Raw genomic sequence first — 21,265 nt, 5'->3', positions numbered from 1 at the left:
AACCATATAATAACCTACAATTACCGTATTTGCTCGATTATAAGACGGCCACTCAAATCTGAATATTAATTTAGGAAAAAAATAAAAAGCCTGAATATAAGACGACCCTATAGGAAAAAAGTTTTACCAGTAAATGTTAATTCATCTAAACATTTTTTTTTTAAAATAAAAGCTAAGATTGAGAAAAATATTTTCGTTTTATTTCCTTCTCTTTTCCAACCTGCCCCCCAGTTATGCACATCTGCCCCAGAAATGCCTTATACCCCCTATATGCCACTGTGCCCCATGATATGCCTTTTAACCCTCTAATTGCCACTGTGCCCCATGATATGCCTTTTAACCCTATATGCCACTGTGCCCCATGATATGCCTTTTAACCCCCTATGTGCCACTCTGCCTCCAGAAATGCCTTATGCCCCCCATTTAACACCCCCCCACCGCACCGGTGCGGGGAACTCTGATCTCTGACAGCCGGGGAAGGTCTGTGCGATGGACGCAGACAACCCCCGCTGCTAGCCACACCTCCTTCCTGCTGCAGCGGAAGTTGTCTACGCGAATCGCGTAGACATCTACACGCTGCCCCAGCTACACACCGGGGACTCAGAAGTACCGGTAAGTGGGGCGGGGGGGGGCAGGAGGATCCAGGTCCCCTGCAGCTGTGGGGGATCTGGATCTTAGTCGTCTCATAGTCAGACCTATTTGAGGTTTGTGTATAAACTACTTCTTGATATTTAATATAATATAATATGTTGTACATCCTTAAGTAATGTTCCTTTCCCTGCTTGGGAGAACTATATTTATGTCATTTCAGATGATGGAAGTGCTGTTATTTGATATGTCTGATTATGAAAAATAATAAAAAGTAAAAATAAAAAAAATAAAAAAAATAAAATAAGGGGAAAGGGACAGGGGAAAAAGAAAACTAGGAGAGAAAAAACTAGGGAGAGGAAGAGACAACAGGGGAGAAAAATGAGGGTTATAGGAAACCCAACATATGTACCAGGGACGTCTGCCGGTAGGAGGCCCACAGCAGGACTACAGAACAAGTCCCACCGCGCCCCACCGCGCCCCACCAGCGCAAGTATGACGCCTCCGGCAGGAGGCAGAGCAACAGCCGGAGAGGAATGTGGAACAACAAGAGAGCGCAGGAACCTGCGTGCGTGAGCCGCACATCGGTACCCAGTATACCGAAGGACTCGCTTCAGAATTGAGAGAGTCCGTAATACCAACCCCCCCAAAACCGGCCTTGTGAGACAAGGATGTCAACATCAAACTCTCCGCCACATAATGATAAAGCCATGAAAATAGCATAAATAAAAGCAGAGTTAAACATAAAGCAAATAAATATGCCCCCAAGTCCACAGATATCCTCAGCGGCCAATTTCAGAGGACAAGAAGGTCACTCATCCGCAGGGGCAAAACAGAACCCAGCTATAGCCCCAAGCTAGAGCCTCAAATGGAAAGGCAAAGGGTCAGCCCCAAATATGGAACACATAGTCATGAGCCAACAACAAGACAGTGTCCTTCCTAGAGACATATAAAGCAGGGGTAACTAATGTACAATCGTACAATCCCAGATCACGGGGATCGCGAACAATGCCATCCAAGGATTCCCTCCTCCACGGTCGCAGCACCATAAATCGCAAAGATCTCTATCCCACGTCCATTCTCAGATCCATTATTGGGCCAGGAACCAACCTCTCGCACCCGGCACATAATTCGCTCTTTCAACTAAAAGTCCATGATGCAGAAGATCACGTCCCCCTAATGCGTATATTGTGGCGCCGACCTCTGTTGTCAAGGTCCTCCAAACGCTGCCGGTATTCGACATGTTGGGCAGAGGCCTGTGTGAGTTCCGCCATCTGCTGGGCCCATTCTAAGACCCGCGATGGCTTCGGCTACGGTGAGCTTGAGTTCCGATATCAGAGTGCTAAAGTCCTCATGCCAAGGAGCCAAGGAAAAGAGCTGCTTGGCCTTCCTCGAACAGGTAAGGATGTTGGAAGCCTCAGGCAGGACATCGTTGTCCCTATCTCCCGAATTGTGGGAACTCGAGGGTGAAGCAACCTCGTGGTCCGCAGGCGGTTGTGAGGCCACAAAGTCTTCAGCTACCTCCGACAGAGAGACGGCAGGGACAATGCAGCACCATCCCCTTTTGTCGACTGCGTCAAGGACTTTCACTTATTGCGGACCATGGTGGGAAAAAAGCGTGTAGGTGCTAATGAAACTGGATAACCGATGGAGCTCAAGTCTCAAGCGACCATCTTCCCCAACAGCTATGCACGCCTTAAATAGATTCTGCTATTTGTCCTGAGTTTAGAAATACCCAATGTTTTTATGTTTTTTGTTGTTTTTTGTAAGTTATAGGGCAATTAGGACAAGTAGCGTTTTATGATTTCCAAACATTTTTTCCAAATCTGGTCATTCTGGAACATCTTTTAAGCCGCTAATTCAATTTTACCCCATCAAACCATATATTTTTGAAAACTAGACACCCCAAGGTAGTTCAAATGCTGTTATTTTAACCCTTTTCATGCATGAGAATCTACCACCAGCCTTTGCCAAAGTTTGTGGTAGTATTTTTTTAATTTTTTCACACAAATTGTACTTCAGGAATGAATTCATAGCTCCTGGTATGCATCACTATCAAACAACACCCCAATATGTGTTCAGCATATTCACATCTCCTGAGTGCAGTGATGCCAGGTTGTTTTGGATTTAAAATTTGGTCAGTCCGTGCCTTTGCCCTATGTTTCAACCCGGCCACCCCAATTTACCCCATCAAACCATTCATTTTTTATTAAATTAGACACCCCTTGGGTATTTTAAATGCTTTTATTTTAACTCTTTACAGTGCTAATTTTAGCACTTGCTCATAATAATTAACTTTATTTTTTATTTTAGTTATTTTATTCTTTTTTGGATGTTTTTTTTTATATTTTGCTGGTACTGGATGGTTCCTCTGGTGACATCACTGCATAATTATTAAAAAAAATATTTTTAGCCATTTTTATTTTTTCCATATTTTTTAAATATTTTACTAATCACATTGTGATTAGAAAGCTGGGCTCCCTTGACTTGCACAATTGAATGCAGTACCTGTATTCAACCTGCAATTGGAGCCAGAGTTCTCTAGAGGGTCTGGAGAGACCATCTGGCGAACTATTTCAACTTCATTGTTTTTTTTGAAGGATGTCGCCATCTTGCAAGTGGCAAAGTCTCTCACAATGGTGGTTGTGATCACTCTCCGGGGCGGTCACAACGCGTCCTGAGGTGGGTGTTTGGAGTCGCTGAATGCCTCGCTAACAAGGCATTTCAGCGACACCATTGAAGTTTGGCTTAAGCTCTTTTAAAACGGGCGTCCCCCGCCATACAGTGTGTGACGGGAACGACCTGTACCCCGACCGGGTACTCCCTCCAGTCGTTGCTGCTTTCTGCCGGAACCATAGAGGTTAACCACTTCCAGCGCTAGACTATATTAGCGAGGAAGGGACCAGGAACTGCCTTGGATTCTTTGATGAAATAGCACCGTAGCCCGCCGAAGTGTAGCCGGATCCGGTGCTGTAACTGTCCTGAGAAGGACAGTGAGTGACCCAGCGAGCCCCTGAAGCATTAGACAAGACTATTGTCCAGGGAAGTAACACACACTTTATTGGGGAAACACACAGGCTTATATATACAGGTTAGGTGAGAAACAAATCGTAAATCATGTCCACATCTTCCCACCCAGCCCAGACAGTCCGGCGCCACATTTGTGCAATGTTCATATGACCTTAAACCATCGTTTTCGGGGTGAGTGGAAGGAGTGGCGGCGATCCCGGGGTATTCCTTGCTATCCTTTACGTGTACCAGACCCCGGTTATCCTTGGCGTGACCTCTCCGTCTACCTGACCCCGGCTATCCTTGATGTGTCATCTCCGTGTACCAGACCCCGGCTATCATTGGCGTGTCCTCTCCGTGTACCAAACCCTGGCTATCCTTGGCGTGTCCTCTCCGTATACCAGACCCCGGCTATCCTTGGCATGTCCTCTCTGTGTACCAGACCCCGGCTATTCTTGGGGGTTTCTCTACGTGTTCCTGTCCTCTGCTGTTTGTTACTTCTGTTTGCCTGCTTTTTGGGTTTCCGTATCTGCCGCCTCACAATGGCGGACGTTGACGCCCCGGGGAGGGGCCAGGCATGGCCCTTGATGTCGCTCTCGACGCTACTGAATGCCTCGACATCGAGGCATTACAGCAATGCCGTTTAAAGGAAAGTAATCATTGATCACCTTCTAAGCTTTTTTAATTTAATGACGGTTCAGGACCGTCAAAGGTCGTTAACAGACCGTTTTTGCGTGAGGGCCCTAAACCATCATCGGTCGTTAAGAGGTTAAATTATATGTGGTGCCCCCTTCCAAATGCTTAGGGGATTCTGTATAGTCTGCTTAAATGCATTTTCCCCTTTTCCTACCTGCCAGCGATTTTTTAAGATTTGTGGAAAAAAAACACTTAGGTTATACTATGCAGGTGCAGCTGTCATTGGTATTATACCTGTGCTCATGCAGCTGTTTCTCTTTCTCCTTGCTGTTCTGTTCTTTGATATCTCTCTCTTTGCTTTACGAGTTTCTTGACAGATGGCCATAGTATTTGTATAATGTCTGCGCATAGCACTTGAGGAATTCTGGACTACTGTCCATTCAGGTAAGAACGCCTCGTTCTGAGAGTATTCAAAATTAAGTTATTAATTGGAAGATATGCTTGTATGTGGGTCTACACCAGCTATTGTATACTGTACTCTTGATTGTGGATGTTGGCTGATGCTGACACAGCCTTCCCCTACATTGTTGCTCAAGTAACACTAAGCTAAGTAGATGTGATAAACTATTTCTCTTCTTTTAGAGCAGTGGTTCTCAACTCATGGGTCGGGACCCAAAAGTGGGTCGCGACCCTGTCTTCGGTGGGTCGCGGAGGGTCAGGGCCGGACTGGAGGCATACCGGGAAAATTTTCACTTTCCTCGAGCTGCCTTACACATTCTAGCGGCAATCCGCGAGCCTCAGGCTGTCAGGACCGCGGCTGCAACAATCGGGGCCATCAGGCAGCCTCCGGTCCGGCATGTACTTTAGTATTACTCCCCGACCGTTGCTTTGCGGTCACTGTCTGCTCCTAGTGGGAGCTGAATAAAGTTTTTCTCTGATTGCTCCTCCCCTCTTCCTGCTGCAGCCCGCAGACAGCCTTTCCACTCCCTCATCTTTTCTGAGGTAAGTATATATTTTTTTAGTGTACTAATTATATATATATATATATATATATATATATATGTATATATATATATATATATATATATATATATATACAGAAAATAAAGTTGATGCAGCGGGTCTTCTTTTTATAAGATTTATTGACTTGGTGAAGGTCCAACGTTTCGGCTCTCAATGAGCCTTTCTCAAGAACATATTGCAATTGCTTCCAGTCAAGTGAGCGCATTACATTCTATATCTTTTGTTTAATATATACATATATAATCTGCTCTGATGTCCCTATTGCCTCTGTCCCCCACTAGGACACAGTCCCTGTTACCCCACCAAATCCCCTATTACCCTCACTACAGCCCCAGTTACCCCACCACAGCCCATATCCACCATCACAGTCCCTGCCCCCCAACACAGTCCCTATCACCTACTCCCCACCACAGCCCCTATGCACCATCTCAGCCCCAGTTACCCAGACACCACAACCCCTGTCCCCCTTACCCCCATTTAGCACAGACTGAAAAATCGAGGCTTTCAAAAAGAAAATGGAATTGTGGACAAATCATGTGAAGTCATATGAAGCCATATGAACTCTGGTTCAGTTAAAGACAAAGCATAGAAACAGAATGGACACTGAACATGACCTCAGAGATGCCATCACCCCAGACTTTGAGACACTCCTCAAAAGCATCCCCAGTTTTCCCATTAGTTCTACCTCATATGTTTCAATGACTGTTTGTTTATTTATTTATTGGGTTTTTGCCTCAATGGCACTTTCATTTCACTAGCGCTGTGATTATTTCATTATTCATTATGCAAAGTATCCACTTGTTTACTGTTTGTTTACCGTTTAAAAAGTGCATATATATATACACATATATGTGGAATACTGCACAAGTTGTTTTATGGAATAAAATATAATGTTTCAGAAATTAAATTATTTTTGGGTCGCGACTTAATGACCAAAGACAAATGTGGGTCCTGTGTATACACGGGTTGAGAACCACTGCATTAGACATAATGGAATCAAAACATTTGCTACTGAAAAATTGTTTTGATAAAACATTATCAAAATTTTATTTCATTTTATTCAGTGGAACAAAACAGTGATCAGTGGAACAAAACAGTGAAGATTATTCTTCACAATATTCTTGTAAGAAACTTTTATTTCTTTATTAATTCATATTAACTATTTTTTCATATTTAAGAAAAGCTATGATTGAGAAAAATATATTTTTTGTTTTTAATTGCCTTTTATTTGCCAACCTGCCCCCCCAATTATGCACATCTGCCCCTAGGCTTGCCACTCTGATATGCCTTTTTAACCCCCTATATGCCACTCTGCCTCCAGAAATGCCTTATACCCCCTATATGCCACTCTGCCTCCAGAAATTACAACCCCCCCCAACTTACCACTGCTTCTGACTCCCTGGTGTCTTTTGGGGGCAGCTTGTGGAGGACACGGTTTGAACCATCTAGAAGGAATACTGGATCCCACTGCTTCCACCTCTGGGACAACTAGAGGGTAACTGCCCATTGTTGCTGTATTCCTGACAAAGAAAGGTGGCTAAAAGAAATCTACAAACCAAGTGATCAAGAACACAGCACATTATTCAGGATGCAGAACAAAGACATGCTTTACTTGGAAAAAAGAGGCATTTTTATAGGTAGTAAAACTGTTATCTCAGGGAATATACATTGGGGTATGAATTGAATTGGCCACTATTATCTCTGGACAATGGGAGTTGAGTGTATACAATACCGGGAAATTTCCCGGTGGGCCGGAAGGTCCGTGGGCTGGGCGGCCATGAGCCGTGTGCGATGGCCGTCTAGTGATGGGAGCAGTGTGAGGGGTGAAAGCTCCGCCCCCTCGCACTGACCTTTCACCCCTCACGCTGCGGCCATCAGATTGCTGGGAATGTAATCTGAACGGCCGATGCGTGCTGATGCCGCCGGCCGCCTCTGCTTTAATACTTTTTTTTACTTTATATGGCAAGCCGATCCAGCTTACCATATAGATAAAAAAAAGTGTTAAAGTAGCTCCGGCCGGCGGCATCAGCACGCACCGGCCGTTTAGATTACATTCTCAGCTGCATAGTGATGGGAGCAGTGTGAGGTGGAAGCTCCGCCCCCTCGCACTCAGACTGCTGCAGCACCGGATGTCAGGTCAGTGGCATCCTGTCAGCATAGAGGAGAACAGTGTGCAGCTACCAGGAAGTCAAGAGAAGTAGAAGGTGAGTAAAATAATGTATTTTTTGTACTGTATAATGTTTTTTGTATTTGTTAAAAACAAAAAAAATCGGCATGTGTGTGTATGTAAGTGTGTCCCACAATATGCCACTCTGCCTCCAGAAATGCCTTATACCCCCCTATATGCCACTCTGTCCCATGATATGCCTTTTAACCCCCTATATGCCAGAGTAGCATATAGGGGTATAAGGCATTTCTGGATGCAGAGTGACATATAGGGGGTCAAAAGGCATATCTGGAGGCAGAGTGGCATAAAGGGGGTTAAAAGGTATATCATGGGGCAGAGGAGCATATAGGACGGTATAAAGCATATCGGGGAGGCAGAGTGGCATATAGGGGGCATAAGGCTTTTCTGGAGGCAGAGTGCCCCATGATATGCCTTTTAACCCCCTTCATGCCACTTTGCCTCCAGAAATGCCTTATACCCCCTATATGCCACTCTGTCCCATGATATGCCTTTTAACCCCCTATATGGCAGAGTGGCATATAGGGGGTTAGAAGGCATATCATGGGACAGAGTGGCATATAGGGGTATAAGGCATTTCTGGATGCAGAGTGACATATAGGGGGTCAAAAGGCATATCTGGAGGTGGAGTGGCAAAAAGGGGGTTAAAAGGCATATCACGGGGCAGAGGGGCATATAGGAGGGTTGAGGCATATCAGGGAGGCAGAGTGGCATATGGGGGGTATAAGGCATTTCTGGAGGCAGAGTGACATAGGGAGTAAAAGGCATTTCTGGAGGCAGAGTGGCATATAGGGGATTAAAAGGCATATTATGGGGCAGAGTGGCATATAGGAGGGTATAAAGCATATCAGGGAGGCAGAGTGGCATATAGGGGGGCATAAGGCTTTTCTGGAGGCAGAGTGCCCCATGATATGCCTTTTAACCCCCTTCATGCCACTCTGCCTCCAGGAATGCCTTATACCCACTATATGCCACTCTGTCCCATGATATGCCTTTTAACCCCCTATATGGCAGAGTGGCATATAGGGGGTTAGAAGGCATATCATGGGACAGAGTGGCATATAGGGGGTATAAGGCATTTCTGGAGGCAGAGTGGCATATAGGGGGTTAGAAGGCATATCAGGGGGGCAGAGTGGCAAGCCTGGGGGCAGAGGTGCATAACTCGGGGGTAGGTTGTCAAATGAAAGGAAATAAAAACCAAACATGTCTCAATCATAGCTTTTATTAAATATGGAAAAAAATAGTCTACATGAATTAATAAAGAAATAAAAGTTTCTTACCAGAATATCGTGAAGAATAATGTGATCAGTGTTTTGTTCCACTGAATAAAATGGAACTCTTTCATCTAAAAATGTTCGCAGTAGTAAATGTTTTGATCCCATTATGTGTAATGTATTTCATTTATTAGGGCCTTTTAACGCTTTTGCTTTCTGGCATTTTAATACAAATAATGAGATAAAAAGAATGGCACATAGTGTGACTCGGGTGTGTATAAGGGGTGCGTGTGGGTATAAGAGCTTCACCGTGAGATAAACTATATGGGGCTGGTCTCCAAATTTTTCCAGGGCTGCTTTTCAGTCCCAGTCCGGCCCTGGCTCCATGACCAGTATTTGCCCCAGGATCTGATATCCAGCAGGTTTCAGCCAGAAATCAGGGAACAGCCCATTTTTACCATCCTCCCCACGGCCTACAATAGTGACCCCCTACTGGGCTGAGTGCAAAAACTTAGCCATGTACAAAGGAGGACCTGATGGAGAACTGTGTGGTTTGCTGTGTCTATTGTATGTAAATTACCCCCTTGTACTGTTTAAGTACTGGTGTGTTTTCAATAAAACCGAGTCCTGTTTTCACCTCAACATGAGTGCTGTCTGATGCTTGGGGTGGGCTGTTATGATACTTTATTGTCCTTTTTAGGACAATAATCACACTAGCCACAGTGCTAGCCACAGTGCTAACGTAGCTCCAGTGCAGCGGCATCCCCCCTTCTCTCTACAACGCTGGTTTTGTCTAGCGCTGAAGGAGTTAATCACTGGTGTCCTGGCAGGAGGAAGCCACATTTGGCAGGAGTACCTAGTTGGGGTACAGGGTGCCCAATCACACCGCTGACATTTCAAATGAGACCATCATTTAGCCTGGAGGCAATGCAGAGGCCATTACAGGCTTAATACAGCAGATCTCTATACTAACTCAGACTGTTAACCCCTTGACAATTGACGGTCCAGGCACGTCATGCATTAACATCCAGTTAGCGACAATTGACGTGCAACGGCCGTCATGTATCTACATGCAGCAACACCGAGATCGGCATCAGGGTCCATGTCTGGCCCCTCCCCGGGTCGTCATTGTCCACCATACCCTGTATGGTGGAGGACGCCTGTTTTAAAAGAGTTGAAACTTCAATGGTGTCGCTGAAATGCCTTGATAGCGAGGCATTCAGTGACACCGAACACCCACTGCACGACGCGATGTGACTGCTCCGGAGTGCGGTGACAACCGTCACTGCAAGATTTTGCCACTCGCAAGATGGCGGTGCGTCCTTTAAATAAATAATGAAGTTGAAAAGAGTTCTCGGGAGGGTCTCAGGGCACACATCTTGGAATTCTGGATTCTGGATTCCAGTGTTATAATCCGATCTCTATTTGAGGTCGGATTATAGAAGGAGGGGAGTTTTTCCGAGCATTTGCTCTGAAAAAACTAATTTTATAAATCGATAAAAATCGATTCCACTACTCGATAATGAAAATTGATTATTATTGATTTTATCGATTCGTTGTTACAGCCCTACACTTTTTATACTACCAGTCTTTATCAAAGTTTTGTGATTTTTTTTTTTTTATTCGCACACATTGAAATTCAGTTATGGATTTACAGCTCCTGGTATACGTCACTGCCAAAAAAAACAAGCAATTGTTGATCGCTTTTCTAAGCTTGTTTCACTACCAGGCACGTCATTGGTCGTTAAAGGGTTAAAATGGCACATTATACATCTAATGCTTGTCCCTTTCCCTTGTAAATCGTTAATCAATCATTAATGCGACCACCCCACATCATTTATTTTTGTAGCCTCTCTTTACATTTTCCTCCTAAAAGGTTGTAATGCCACTGATATGGAACAAGCGAATGAACAAATCTTAACAACATTTGAAAAGTTTTGCCATTCATTTTGTTTGTTTCATTGGGGTTATCAGAGATTTGCCTGAAGAAGGAAAGAAGGTATGTAATGCAAAAGAAATGCTTTTACTTTACTGTACAGCCAGTCAACAGGTATAGTCTGTTGTAATGTTTACATTTTTACCACTTATCTCCAGAAGAAAATCAGTATTTCTATAAACGACAGGCACATAGAAATTAAATATGCACAGACTACAATAGACCAACGGATTAATGTATAAAGCTATCTACCATAAAATCTTCATTGCATTGCAAGAAGCAAAATATAGCATTTGCAAAATAAAGCCATTGTTTTAGGATTAGCATGAATGCATCCCTTGATGATGATATGAACAAGTACACAAAAATAACAAACAACTCTATAGCACAAACTCAACATTATCATAATATTCATAGTCTAATAGCATTATTCAGCTGACCTGTATTCACTATGCTTGTGCCCAGCTTTGGCTCTAAAACATAACATAAACAATACTACAAATATCAATGCACAAACCAGCTCATCAGATAAGTACAGACTAAAATCAATGTGCATATATACACACACTGTCCACTTTATAAGGTACACCTGTTCAATTGCTTATTAACACAAATAGCTCATCAGTCAATAACATGGCAGCAACTCAATGCATTTAGGTATGTAGACGTGGTCAAGACAACTTGCTGAAGTTCAAACCGAGCATCAGAATGGGGAAAAAAGGGATTTAAGTGACTTTGAACGTGGCATGGTTGTTGGTGCCAGACGGCTGGTCTGAGTAAACTGCTGATCTACTGGGATTTCCACACACAACCATCTCTAGGGTTACGGAGAAGGGTCCAAAAAAGAGAAAATATCCAGTGAGCGGCAGTTGTGGACGGAAATGCCTTGTTGATGTCAGAGGTTGGAGGAGAAGTATGTTTGTATGAGCAAGTATGTGTGGTTAAGGGAATGAATGTTTGTAAATGAGTGTGTGTGATAACATGGATGTGTAAGTGTGAGGGGATAGCATGGTATAGGGAGCCTGTAATCACACTGCTATCATGCCCAGGTTCTAGCATGTACTGGCTGTACTGGAGTGTGATTGCTGTTAGCAATTATATATATGATTTTTTTGGTCCAAGTTTGGTGTGTTACTTACTTTTAATAAAAATGTGGTTAACACACCAAACTTGGAGAAAAAAACAATACCAATTATTATTATTATTTATTGTTTTATATAGTGCCATCAAATTCCGTAGCGCTGTACAGTGGGTATTAATATATATATGATTAACAGCAATCACACTCCTATCATGCCAAGTCAGCCAGTACATGCTGGAATCTGGTTATGCCTGGGCATGATAGGAGTGTGAGTGCTGTTAATCATATATATATATTAATATACAATGTTATTGATTTTTTTTGGAGTGTTACTTACTTTTAATAAAAGTGTGGCTATTTTTTTTTTTAAAGGTTGGGGGATCATTTTCGGTTTTGGCCAAGTGAATCCTGAAATTTTGGTTTTGGTCCCGAATTTTCATTTTGGTGCATCTCTACCAAGATATGCAGAATACTATGTCTGAACGCACAACACATTGAACCTTGAAGCAAATGGGCTACAGCAGCAGAAGCCCACACCGGGTACAATTCCTGTCCGCTAAGAACAGGAAACTGAGGCTACGATACGGACAGGCTCACCAAAATTCACCTTAAAGACTGAAAGAATGTTGACTGGTCTGATGAGTCTCAATTGTAGCTGCGACATTCAAATGGCAGGGTCAGACTTTGGTTTAAACAACATGAAAGCATGGATCCATCCTGCCCTGTATCAATGGTTAAGCCTGGTGGTGGTGGGGTAATGGTGTGGAGGACATTTTCTTGGCACACTTTGGGCCCCTTAGTACCAATTGAGCATAATTTAAACGCGACAGCCTACCTAGTATTGTTGCTGACCATGTCCACCCCTTTATGACCACAGTGTACTTCCAGCAGGATGTCACAAAGCTCACATCACCTCAAACTGGTTTCTTGAACATGACAATTAGTTCACTGTACTCCAATGGCTTCCACAGTCACCAGATCTCAATCCAATAGAGCACATTTGGGATGTGGTAGAACGGGAGATTCGCATCATGGATGTGCAGCCGACAAATCTGCAGCAACTGCATGATGCCATCATGTCCATATGGACCACAATTAGTCAGGAATGCTTCCAGCACCTTGTAGAGTATGTGTAAGGTGTATCTAATAAAGTGGCCAGTGAGTGTATATATATATATATATATATATAAAGAAGAGCATACCACAAATTTGCATTGAAACGCAAAAAATACATACTTATTTCACACAAAACCCAAAGTTTCCGTTTATTAACCTCTTAAGCACTAGGCTGATTTTTATTATTTTTATTTTTATAACCCCTTCTTGAAAATGACTGGTTTTTTTTTTGGTTTTTTTTTTTAAGTTTTTATTCATCAGATCCTAGGACCAGGCTGATTTTTTTGTTTTGTAACCTTTGTGACCAAGGCTGTTTTAACACTATTGCAGTGCTCTTGCTTAGCTGTAGTTTTTACCTCTCCCATTTAGTAAACCCACATTATATATATTTTTTCAGGACAAGAAGGGCTTTTTTCAGATACTACCGTATTTGCTTGATTATAAGGCAAGGTTTTTTCAGAGCAAATGACCTGAGAAATACCCCTTGTCTTATAATCAGAGGTCTAACTACTAGACTAAGATCCAGATCCCCCGCAGCTCTGCATAGGACCTGGGGCCTCCTCTCCGGCAACCTCCACAGCTGCCGGCACTTCCTCTGGGGCTTCTATGACGGAGTCTGGGCGGAAGTGCCGGCAGCAGCGAATGCGCAGATATTCACTGGCTGTCAGAGAGATGTTCACTGGCACTGACAGAGCTCTGCAGGAGAGCTGGATCCTCCTCTATATATATTTAGATTGTTGTAGGGCATTATAAATGAACTTTATAATAGCAACAAATTGCTGGTTAGTAATACATAGTACTGAAAGTTGTTTCAATCATGACAAATCAATTTGTAATGGTTACCTTTTTCAATATTACATAATGCACCAACACTTTAGGTAATATATTTTTAAATGGAAAATTTTATTTGCAGGTAAATTTGTAACATGAAACATCCTAACCTTTAAGTCATTCTGCTGTGTCATCTGCTGCAGTCTTGTCATTCGCTCACAATTAGAAGCACCAGATGGGAGAGCAGGTTTGCACAGGCTGGTGATTGTTCTCATTATATGTGACATAATAGTCACTGCCAGGAAACAGCTAGCTTCAGTGTCTTTTGGGAAAAAAAAATCTATACTAAGTGGTTAGTGATGTATGGAATAAAGTGTTTGTTTTGTATTGGAGATTGATCTCAGTACATAAGCCCTTACAGTCACTGCCAGGAATCAGCTAGCCTCAGTGTTTTAGAACAAAGGTTCATCGCTGTATGAGTGAATTTATAAATCAGTAATGCAGCCTCGTTACCATGGGGTAAATAACAGAAACAACATACAGTATAATTACAATAAAAAGGGTCCAGTTACACTGGCCTCCCCCTATCCTGCCTTTTACTATTCCAGTTAATTACAACTTAATCTGTTGTGCCAGGTTCTTCACTGGCTCTCTATACTCTATACAAAATATTTTTTATGTTTTTTTAATCCCGCTCCCACTGAATTTCTGACCATTACCGCCCGCTCCCGCAATGTATGTGTTCCACTCAGGGCCGGCCCTACAATGGAGCCGACTGGGGCAATTGCCCCAGGCGGCACTTTAGAAGGGGCGGCACTTTGCCGCCCCAAGCGTTTTTTTTTTGTTTTTTTTGAAGCGGAGGAGAGAGAGAGGGGCACCGAGTGGTTTTCGCTTACCCGCCCGGCGCCCCTCTCTCTCCTCTGCGGCGAGTCTCCCTGTTCGGTCTCGGTGCCGGCTTGTAATGCAGAGCGCCGGAAGTGACGTGAATTTCCGGCGCTCAGCATTACAAGCCGGCACCGTGGCAGCACAGGGAGACTCGCCGCAGGACTGTTTAAAGGTAAGTACCGGGGGGGGGGGGGGTAGTAGATAATGGCGTCGGCTAAGTTTAAAATGCCGCCGGGGGGAGGCCCCAGGCGGCGTTAAGTCTTCGGCCGGCCCTGGTTCCACTCCCGCAAAATATGTGGTCAATCCCGCCCACTCCCTAACTTGATTTGCAGATTTCCCACGCACTCCCACAAGGCTGCCTTCGTGTTGCTCCCACACATCGTCTCTTCTCTTGTTCCGCCCAGGAACCCAGCGGAGTCACGTGAATTTATGTCACTTCACGTGACTCCGCTGGGTTCCTGGGCGCAACACCTGAAAAACCGCCTGTGCCTGCAAGGTTTTTGAAGGGTCCCAATGCAGTCCTCTACTACAGAGCCCTCAACAACACTGTGCCTTACTGTATCTCAATTTTTATCTCCACATATATTTATGACAACTCTCTATGCTCTTCCATAAAATTCCATATTTCATACTCCCCAACTTTGAGAACTCCTGCTATAATCAGATCATCCTCAATAAAGCAGCAACTCACCTCTTTTTTAGTAAACTTGCAAGAGCAGAGTCCTCTTCTCCTTCTGTAATGTGATAATTATTAGTTAATTATAATTAATTAGTTATTGCCATTGTTTATATTCTCCCTATTCTCATAGTGCTGTGGACTCTGGTACTGGAAAATAATTCTTCTGAAACTTTATTTCAATTTTAATTGTACACATAGTACAACTCTAGCAAGAGGTGGTACATCATAGAATTTAACGTACAGTACTAGTTGAAAAACAGTTCATTTGCATTTTGCTTTTGCATTTGAAAACTATAACTGAACTATAAACTATAACTGAATTGACTTTATTACTTCTAAGTCAGATGTGTTTTTTAGATAAATTTACTATATTGGTCCTTATTTAGATCAGACCCAATTGTATGCTGCAGCCTTAAGTTAGGATGTATTCTGAAATCAAAATGTTATTTATGGTCAGGGCCATCTTTAACTCTGGGGGCCCATAGCAGCTACACCTTGAGCCCTCAGCAATCACGGGTGCAGGCAGGTCCTGTGGATGCAATCTGGGTGTCAGGGCTGTCCTTTGGGGTGTGACCTGTGATCTATGTCAAATTTAGGGTTTCCATTCATTATTTATTTAATCTATACCTTAAATGCTGAGTTTGCTCGTGGTTTTTTAGTTGATCTGTACGTGCAATGCTATGTTTCATGCATTATTAATACCTGCAAATACAGGGTTTGGATGTCTTCTTCACAAGATCTATATCTGCACTGCTGTGCTTCCATATGTTGTTTATTTGATCTATACCTGAACTGCATCAGGGAGGGAAAGAAAGGTTTAGCACAGTGAAGGAGGGACTCTGGGCTGATGATAGAGGAGGAGGCACTATGGGGATGGCCCACACAGGGCACCTGGAAAAGTGGTCCTGATCACAACTTGCACTTTGTTTCAGGTCACTCGTCTGACGTGCACCATTCATTTGCAATGCGATCGGCATAGTATTGTGCTCTTTGAATTCCCTGCGTGTGGCATGAGGACATTTCACAGAGTCACATTAGGGTCACAAGGACGTAATTACTTTCAAGGGATCCATGTATAAAGTGGATTTATATATATATGTATAGATTGTCACGTTTGCTACCACCAAGGGCACTCATCGCAGAAGTTCTTTTGCCTAGAGAACCGCCAGGTAACCCAGGACTTAGACGATCCCAACTGTGAGGAGGCCTCCGTGCTGGCAGAAAAAGGTAGGTACTGAGCTGAAGCAGCGAGGCGCAGCAAGAAGCAGGTAAGTAGAATGGAGAACTCCAAAAGTATAGAACAGGATAGCCGAGTACTTACACTATGTGGATAGTCCGACGAGCCAGGGTTCAGATGCACTAAGCGGGTAGTCAGACGAGCCAGGATTCAGATGTATTAACCGGTAAGTAACTTCCTCTGGGGTTTCCTATGGCGACGAACAGCCTTTATTCTGTTTGTCGCAGAATCCCCAGACCTGACCTCCCGCGCCGGCGATCAGTCCGCCGGACGCCAGTGGAGGATGATCGGGAAGCAGACCCGGTAACTGCAAGCGGACCTCTGCTCACTAGGACCCGGGACCGTGACATAGATATATATATACCGTATTGGCTCGGATAAAGGGCCGCCCCTGTATATAGGCCGCACCCTAAAAGTTTGCTGCCACTCTGTCCTCTCCCCCCCCGAGATATGCTGCCACTGTCCCCCCCCCGAGATATGCTGCCACTCTGTCCTCTCCCCCTCCCCGAGATATGCTGCCACTCTGACCTCCCCCCCCGAGATACGCTGCCACTCTGTCCTCCCCCCCGAGATACGCTGCCATTCTCCCCCCCCGAGATACGCTGCCACTCTGTCCCCCCCCCTCGAGATACGCTGCCACTCTGTCCTCCCCCCCTCGAGATACGCTGCCACTCTGCCCCCCCCCCCTCGAGATACGCTGCCACTCTGTCCCCCCCCCAACTTACCAGAGCAGACTCCCGGGTGTCTTACGGGGCCGGAGGGGGACATCTATGCACATCGTGTATACAACTCCCGGTGCCGGCACTCAGCGGAAGTGCATGCACCGGAAGTTGTATACGCGTATTGCGTAGATGTCTTCCGCCGGCCCTGCAAGACACCCGGGAGTCTGCCCTGGTAAGTCGGGGGGGTTAGAATGCATCATGCGCACATTCACCGGCAACGGCGCATCGCCGCTGCCGGTGAACGTCCGTGCGATGCGCTTAGACAACCTCCCGTGCCGGTACTCCCCCCCGTGGAAAGTGCCGGCAGGGGAGGCCGTCTGAGCGTATCAGACAGTAGGATACAGGTTCCCTGCACCGCTGCGGGGATCTGTATCCTAACCCCGCTGCCTGCCCGGCGCCCGGGACTGCATGTCCCGGGCGTCGGGTGCTAGACCCCGAATATAGGCCGCACCCCCACTTTAAAGACTTAAAGTGGGGGAAAAAAGTGCGGCCTATATTCGGGCCAATACGGTATATATATATATATATATATAAAAATCTATATAGATATCTAAAAATCTAGATAGATATCTATAAATATCTAGATAGATATCTATCTATCTATATATATATATATATATATATATATATATATGTCACGGTCCTGTCACGGTCCCGGGTCCTAGTGTGCAGAGATCCGCTTGCAGTTCAAGGAAGCCCGAGGTTAAGATCTCGGGCTTCGTTTCCGGCAGGCAGGCATCTGCACACATTCTCCGGGTTATATAGATATAGATATAAATATTATTTCATTTTTTTGTATAATTTTGGTGTGTTACTTACTTTTATTAAAAGTGTGTGTGTGTGGGGGGGTTATTTTTATTTATTTATTGTTTAAAGGTGGGGGTCATTTTGCGGGTTTGGCTAAGCGAATCCTGAATTTTGGGTTTCTGTCCAGAATTTTCATTTCGGTGCATCCCTAATAATTGAGCGTAATAATAAATAAATCACTCAATCAATCCATACATCAACTAATCAAAAATTAATCAGTCTCTGGGTATATTTTCAACCCCCAAGTGATTCAATTCTGAAAAAAATCAGAAATAAAGTCCCATAAACAGTAGAAATGACTTCAAATAGATAGATATACATATCTTCAATATAAGTATTGCTATAAATATATAGCAATACTTTTAGCTGTTTCTTCTTTTCAGTTCATTGAACCCACACAAGTTTCATATTGGTTTTTTTTTTCAGGACAAGATGGGCTTTCTTTAGATGTCATTATTTTGATTGTATCATATCATTTACTGTTAGAAAAAAGTAATAATATTCCACCCATAATCCCCATGTAAAAAATAATAATATTCCCATATTTTTATCAGAAACAGGTCAAGTATGTTACTTAGCATGTGTAACTATAATATTCCACCCATAATCCCCATGTTTAAAAAATATATTCCCAGATAGTGCCAATCAAAACAGGTAAAATATGGTGTTTGCACATACATGTACCATATTAAATCAATATTTTGATTACATAACATTTTTTCTATTATTTCTATAGAATTTACTATGATTCCGTTTTAAAACTGTATATATTTCAGCAAGTAAAAACATTTGCAGCTTCTTTTTGCAACTTAGTATCAAGAACTACAAAAAGAACATACTTTGAGTGTAAAAAGTGTACACCTAGTGATAGTGCTGAGCATTGCATCCAATCATCCCATCATCCCAATATGCTGTTTAGTACGTCCCAATACTATTTGTGATAATGCTTCTAAGGCTGTATTTATTTACTAAAGTGTCAAATTTAGCATCGTAGGTATAACTCTTAAAGGGATAGCCCCTCTATGACAAAAATTAAACATATTTTGCCTTCACCATGCATATATAAAATGCGCACAGGAGGCCAGCTCTTTTTTCTGCAAATCAGCAACACCATAATAAATACCTCTGAGCAGTCCTTAAGTGAGGATTCATGTCCCTCCCATTGGGGCAAAAGGATGAGCAATAAATACAAACTATGACAATACGCAGTCTGTAATATGATAATATAAAAGCATGGTTTGAAAGCTGAATCCGCGTATCACAAAAACCAACATACATTTCTTAAATGACCTTTGATATAACAGCCTACAGAAAAATACCTGTACAAAGTAACACAAATGTAAATAAAAGCTGGAATTTAAGTCAGCATATTGTTCCTATACCATTTACACAGACTAAAAATATACGAAGATGGCATGAGTTAAGAAAAGAGACAGTGAAGATCTTCAAATGCAATGTACACAGGAATATGCAACCCAAAGCTGTTGTCAACTACAATTTACGACGACTGAGCACGGTGTGAGTAATAATTCACATCTGGAATTCCAGAAATGATCTATTATTTCAGTTGTGTTAAGCATAGAGAGCCCTTTCTGTTTTGCTTACCATTGTCGTCCATCTATGTTTCTTCGAGAAAACCGTTAGAGCAGATTGACTACGTTTGCTTACTTCTCTCTGATGGGCCGATTGCCTTTCTTATGTGACCATCGACCTTAGCAGCGCACACACGATTTGCCTTTACAACCCCAAACACGATTGCAGGAAATTCATGTATCCAATGATGGCGTTAACTCTATTATAGGTTAATTAAGGCAGTTAGTGTTTGCCGAGAAGTAGCCCAACGGACTGAATTCTATTCTGATTTAAAAAAAAAAAAAAAAAAAAAAACCGGTGGGGGGGGGGGTGAAGAAATCGGCTTTCCAAAGCTATCAAATAAAAGTCTTTGCTAAACATAGGTGTCTGAATGATAAGACCAAGGAGCTTAATGGACTGACTCTGATGAAAATATAGAAGTATTGATCAATTACAAGATGTCAATCTATGCACTGAATGGTAATACCCAGGAGCTTAATGGACTGACTCTGATGAGAATATGGAAGTATTGATCAATTACAAGATGTCAATCTACGCACCGAGACATGAATTCCGATTTAGTATACATTTCTGGGAACAAAGAGAGGAAAGAGACGTCAGTAAGGACGGCAATATGAGCACGCAGCTCATGCTGACAGGATTGTTAATAAACATTTGTGTCACTGATATAGCTATTGTTGCTAATAATAGTAGTAGCAGTATCTTCGCCAATATCATATTTATTTATAAAACTCTGACAAATCCAGTAGTGTGGTACAAATTGGAGAGAGGGGTGAGAAAATTAGTAGCAAGGGAATAAAGAGCAACATTTCAAAAGTTCTCTTATCTCCACAGCAACCAATGTTCCTACAGACTGGACCATTTTCTTACAGTACAAAAAACATACCAGTATTTGCATAATCCAAAAGTGCTCTGAAACATAGTTTCACCAAGTGCTAGTTCATTACCCTGAAACTGCCTCATAAAAACAGCAAGCTAAGCAAGAAATAATTAACCAAATCCCAAAAATATGTTTCCAAAAATATAACCTTTACATGTGCTAGGGAGCTCATGTCTATAATAAAGCCATTTTATCTACCATATATAAAATAATTAACTTTTTACTTCTAAATGTGTGAATAATTGTGTTTAAGACTTTCATTTACAACATTGCGGTATGTGGAAGATGTATTTTCTAACAATAGACAGTCAGCAACAATGAAGGTGACAATTCACTAACAGCTGATTTACATTTGCATTAAACACAGTAGGTACATGTAGTTGTAAGAGATAAACAGTATGAAACATTTGAAATAAAGACACAAACACTTTCCATTGGAATAAAACAGGCCGTGGATTTTTATTTAGCTTTATTTAGCTAAACTCTTGGCCGAAACCCAGAGTCTCACCTCCATATCCATAAAACATTTAAACAAAACCAACCACTCTAAAGCCAGAAGGTTAACCGATACTTAACCCCTTAAGGACAATACTGGTTCTTTTAACATTTTTCAGTGTTGCTGTTTAGCTGTGATTTTCTTCTTTCTCATTTTGTGCTCCCATACATATTATATATTGCTTTTTTCAGGACAAACAGGGCTTTCTTTAGATACCATTACTTTTATCATATCATCTAATTTACTATAAAAAAAATGATAAAATATGGTGATTTTTTGTTAAACAATTACTTTTTCTCACTTTTTAAACAAAATACTTTTACTCATCTGCAAAAAATAATGAAAAAACCTGCTAAATAGATTCTACTATTTGTCCTGAGTTTAGAAATACCCAATGTTTTTATGTT

The 21,265-nt window shown here is 42.7% G+C and overlaps 1 protein-coding gene across 1 annotated transcript in view; it reads right to left on the bottom strand.

Annotated features, from left to right (window-relative positions):
• PHACTR2 (phosphatase and actin regulator 2) overlaps window positions 1–19,657 on the bottom strand; it is a 222,831-nt gene extending 203,174 nt beyond the window's left edge. Inside the window, exon 1 of the mRNA XM_053460869.1 lies at window positions 19,495–19,657. Within this exon, the coding sequence (XP_053316844.1) occupies window positions 19,495–19,507 (13 nt within the window). The 5' untranslated portion in view covers window positions 19,508–19,657. The remainder of the gene's footprint in view (window positions 1–19,494) is intronic.
• Between the last annotated feature and the right edge of the window lie 1,608 nt (window positions 19,658–21,265).

Source organism: Spea bombifrons, chromosome 3 (assembly GCF_027358695.1).
Source record: "Spea bombifrons isolate aSpeBom1 chromosome 3, aSpeBom1.2.pri, whole genome shotgun sequence".
In the NCBI taxonomy this organism is placed as follows: domain Eukaryota; kingdom Metazoa; phylum Chordata; class Amphibia; order Anura; family Pelobatidae; genus Spea; species Spea bombifrons.
Note: the sequence above shows the minus strand (reverse complement) of the source record. Positions and strands in the feature narration are given on the sequence as shown.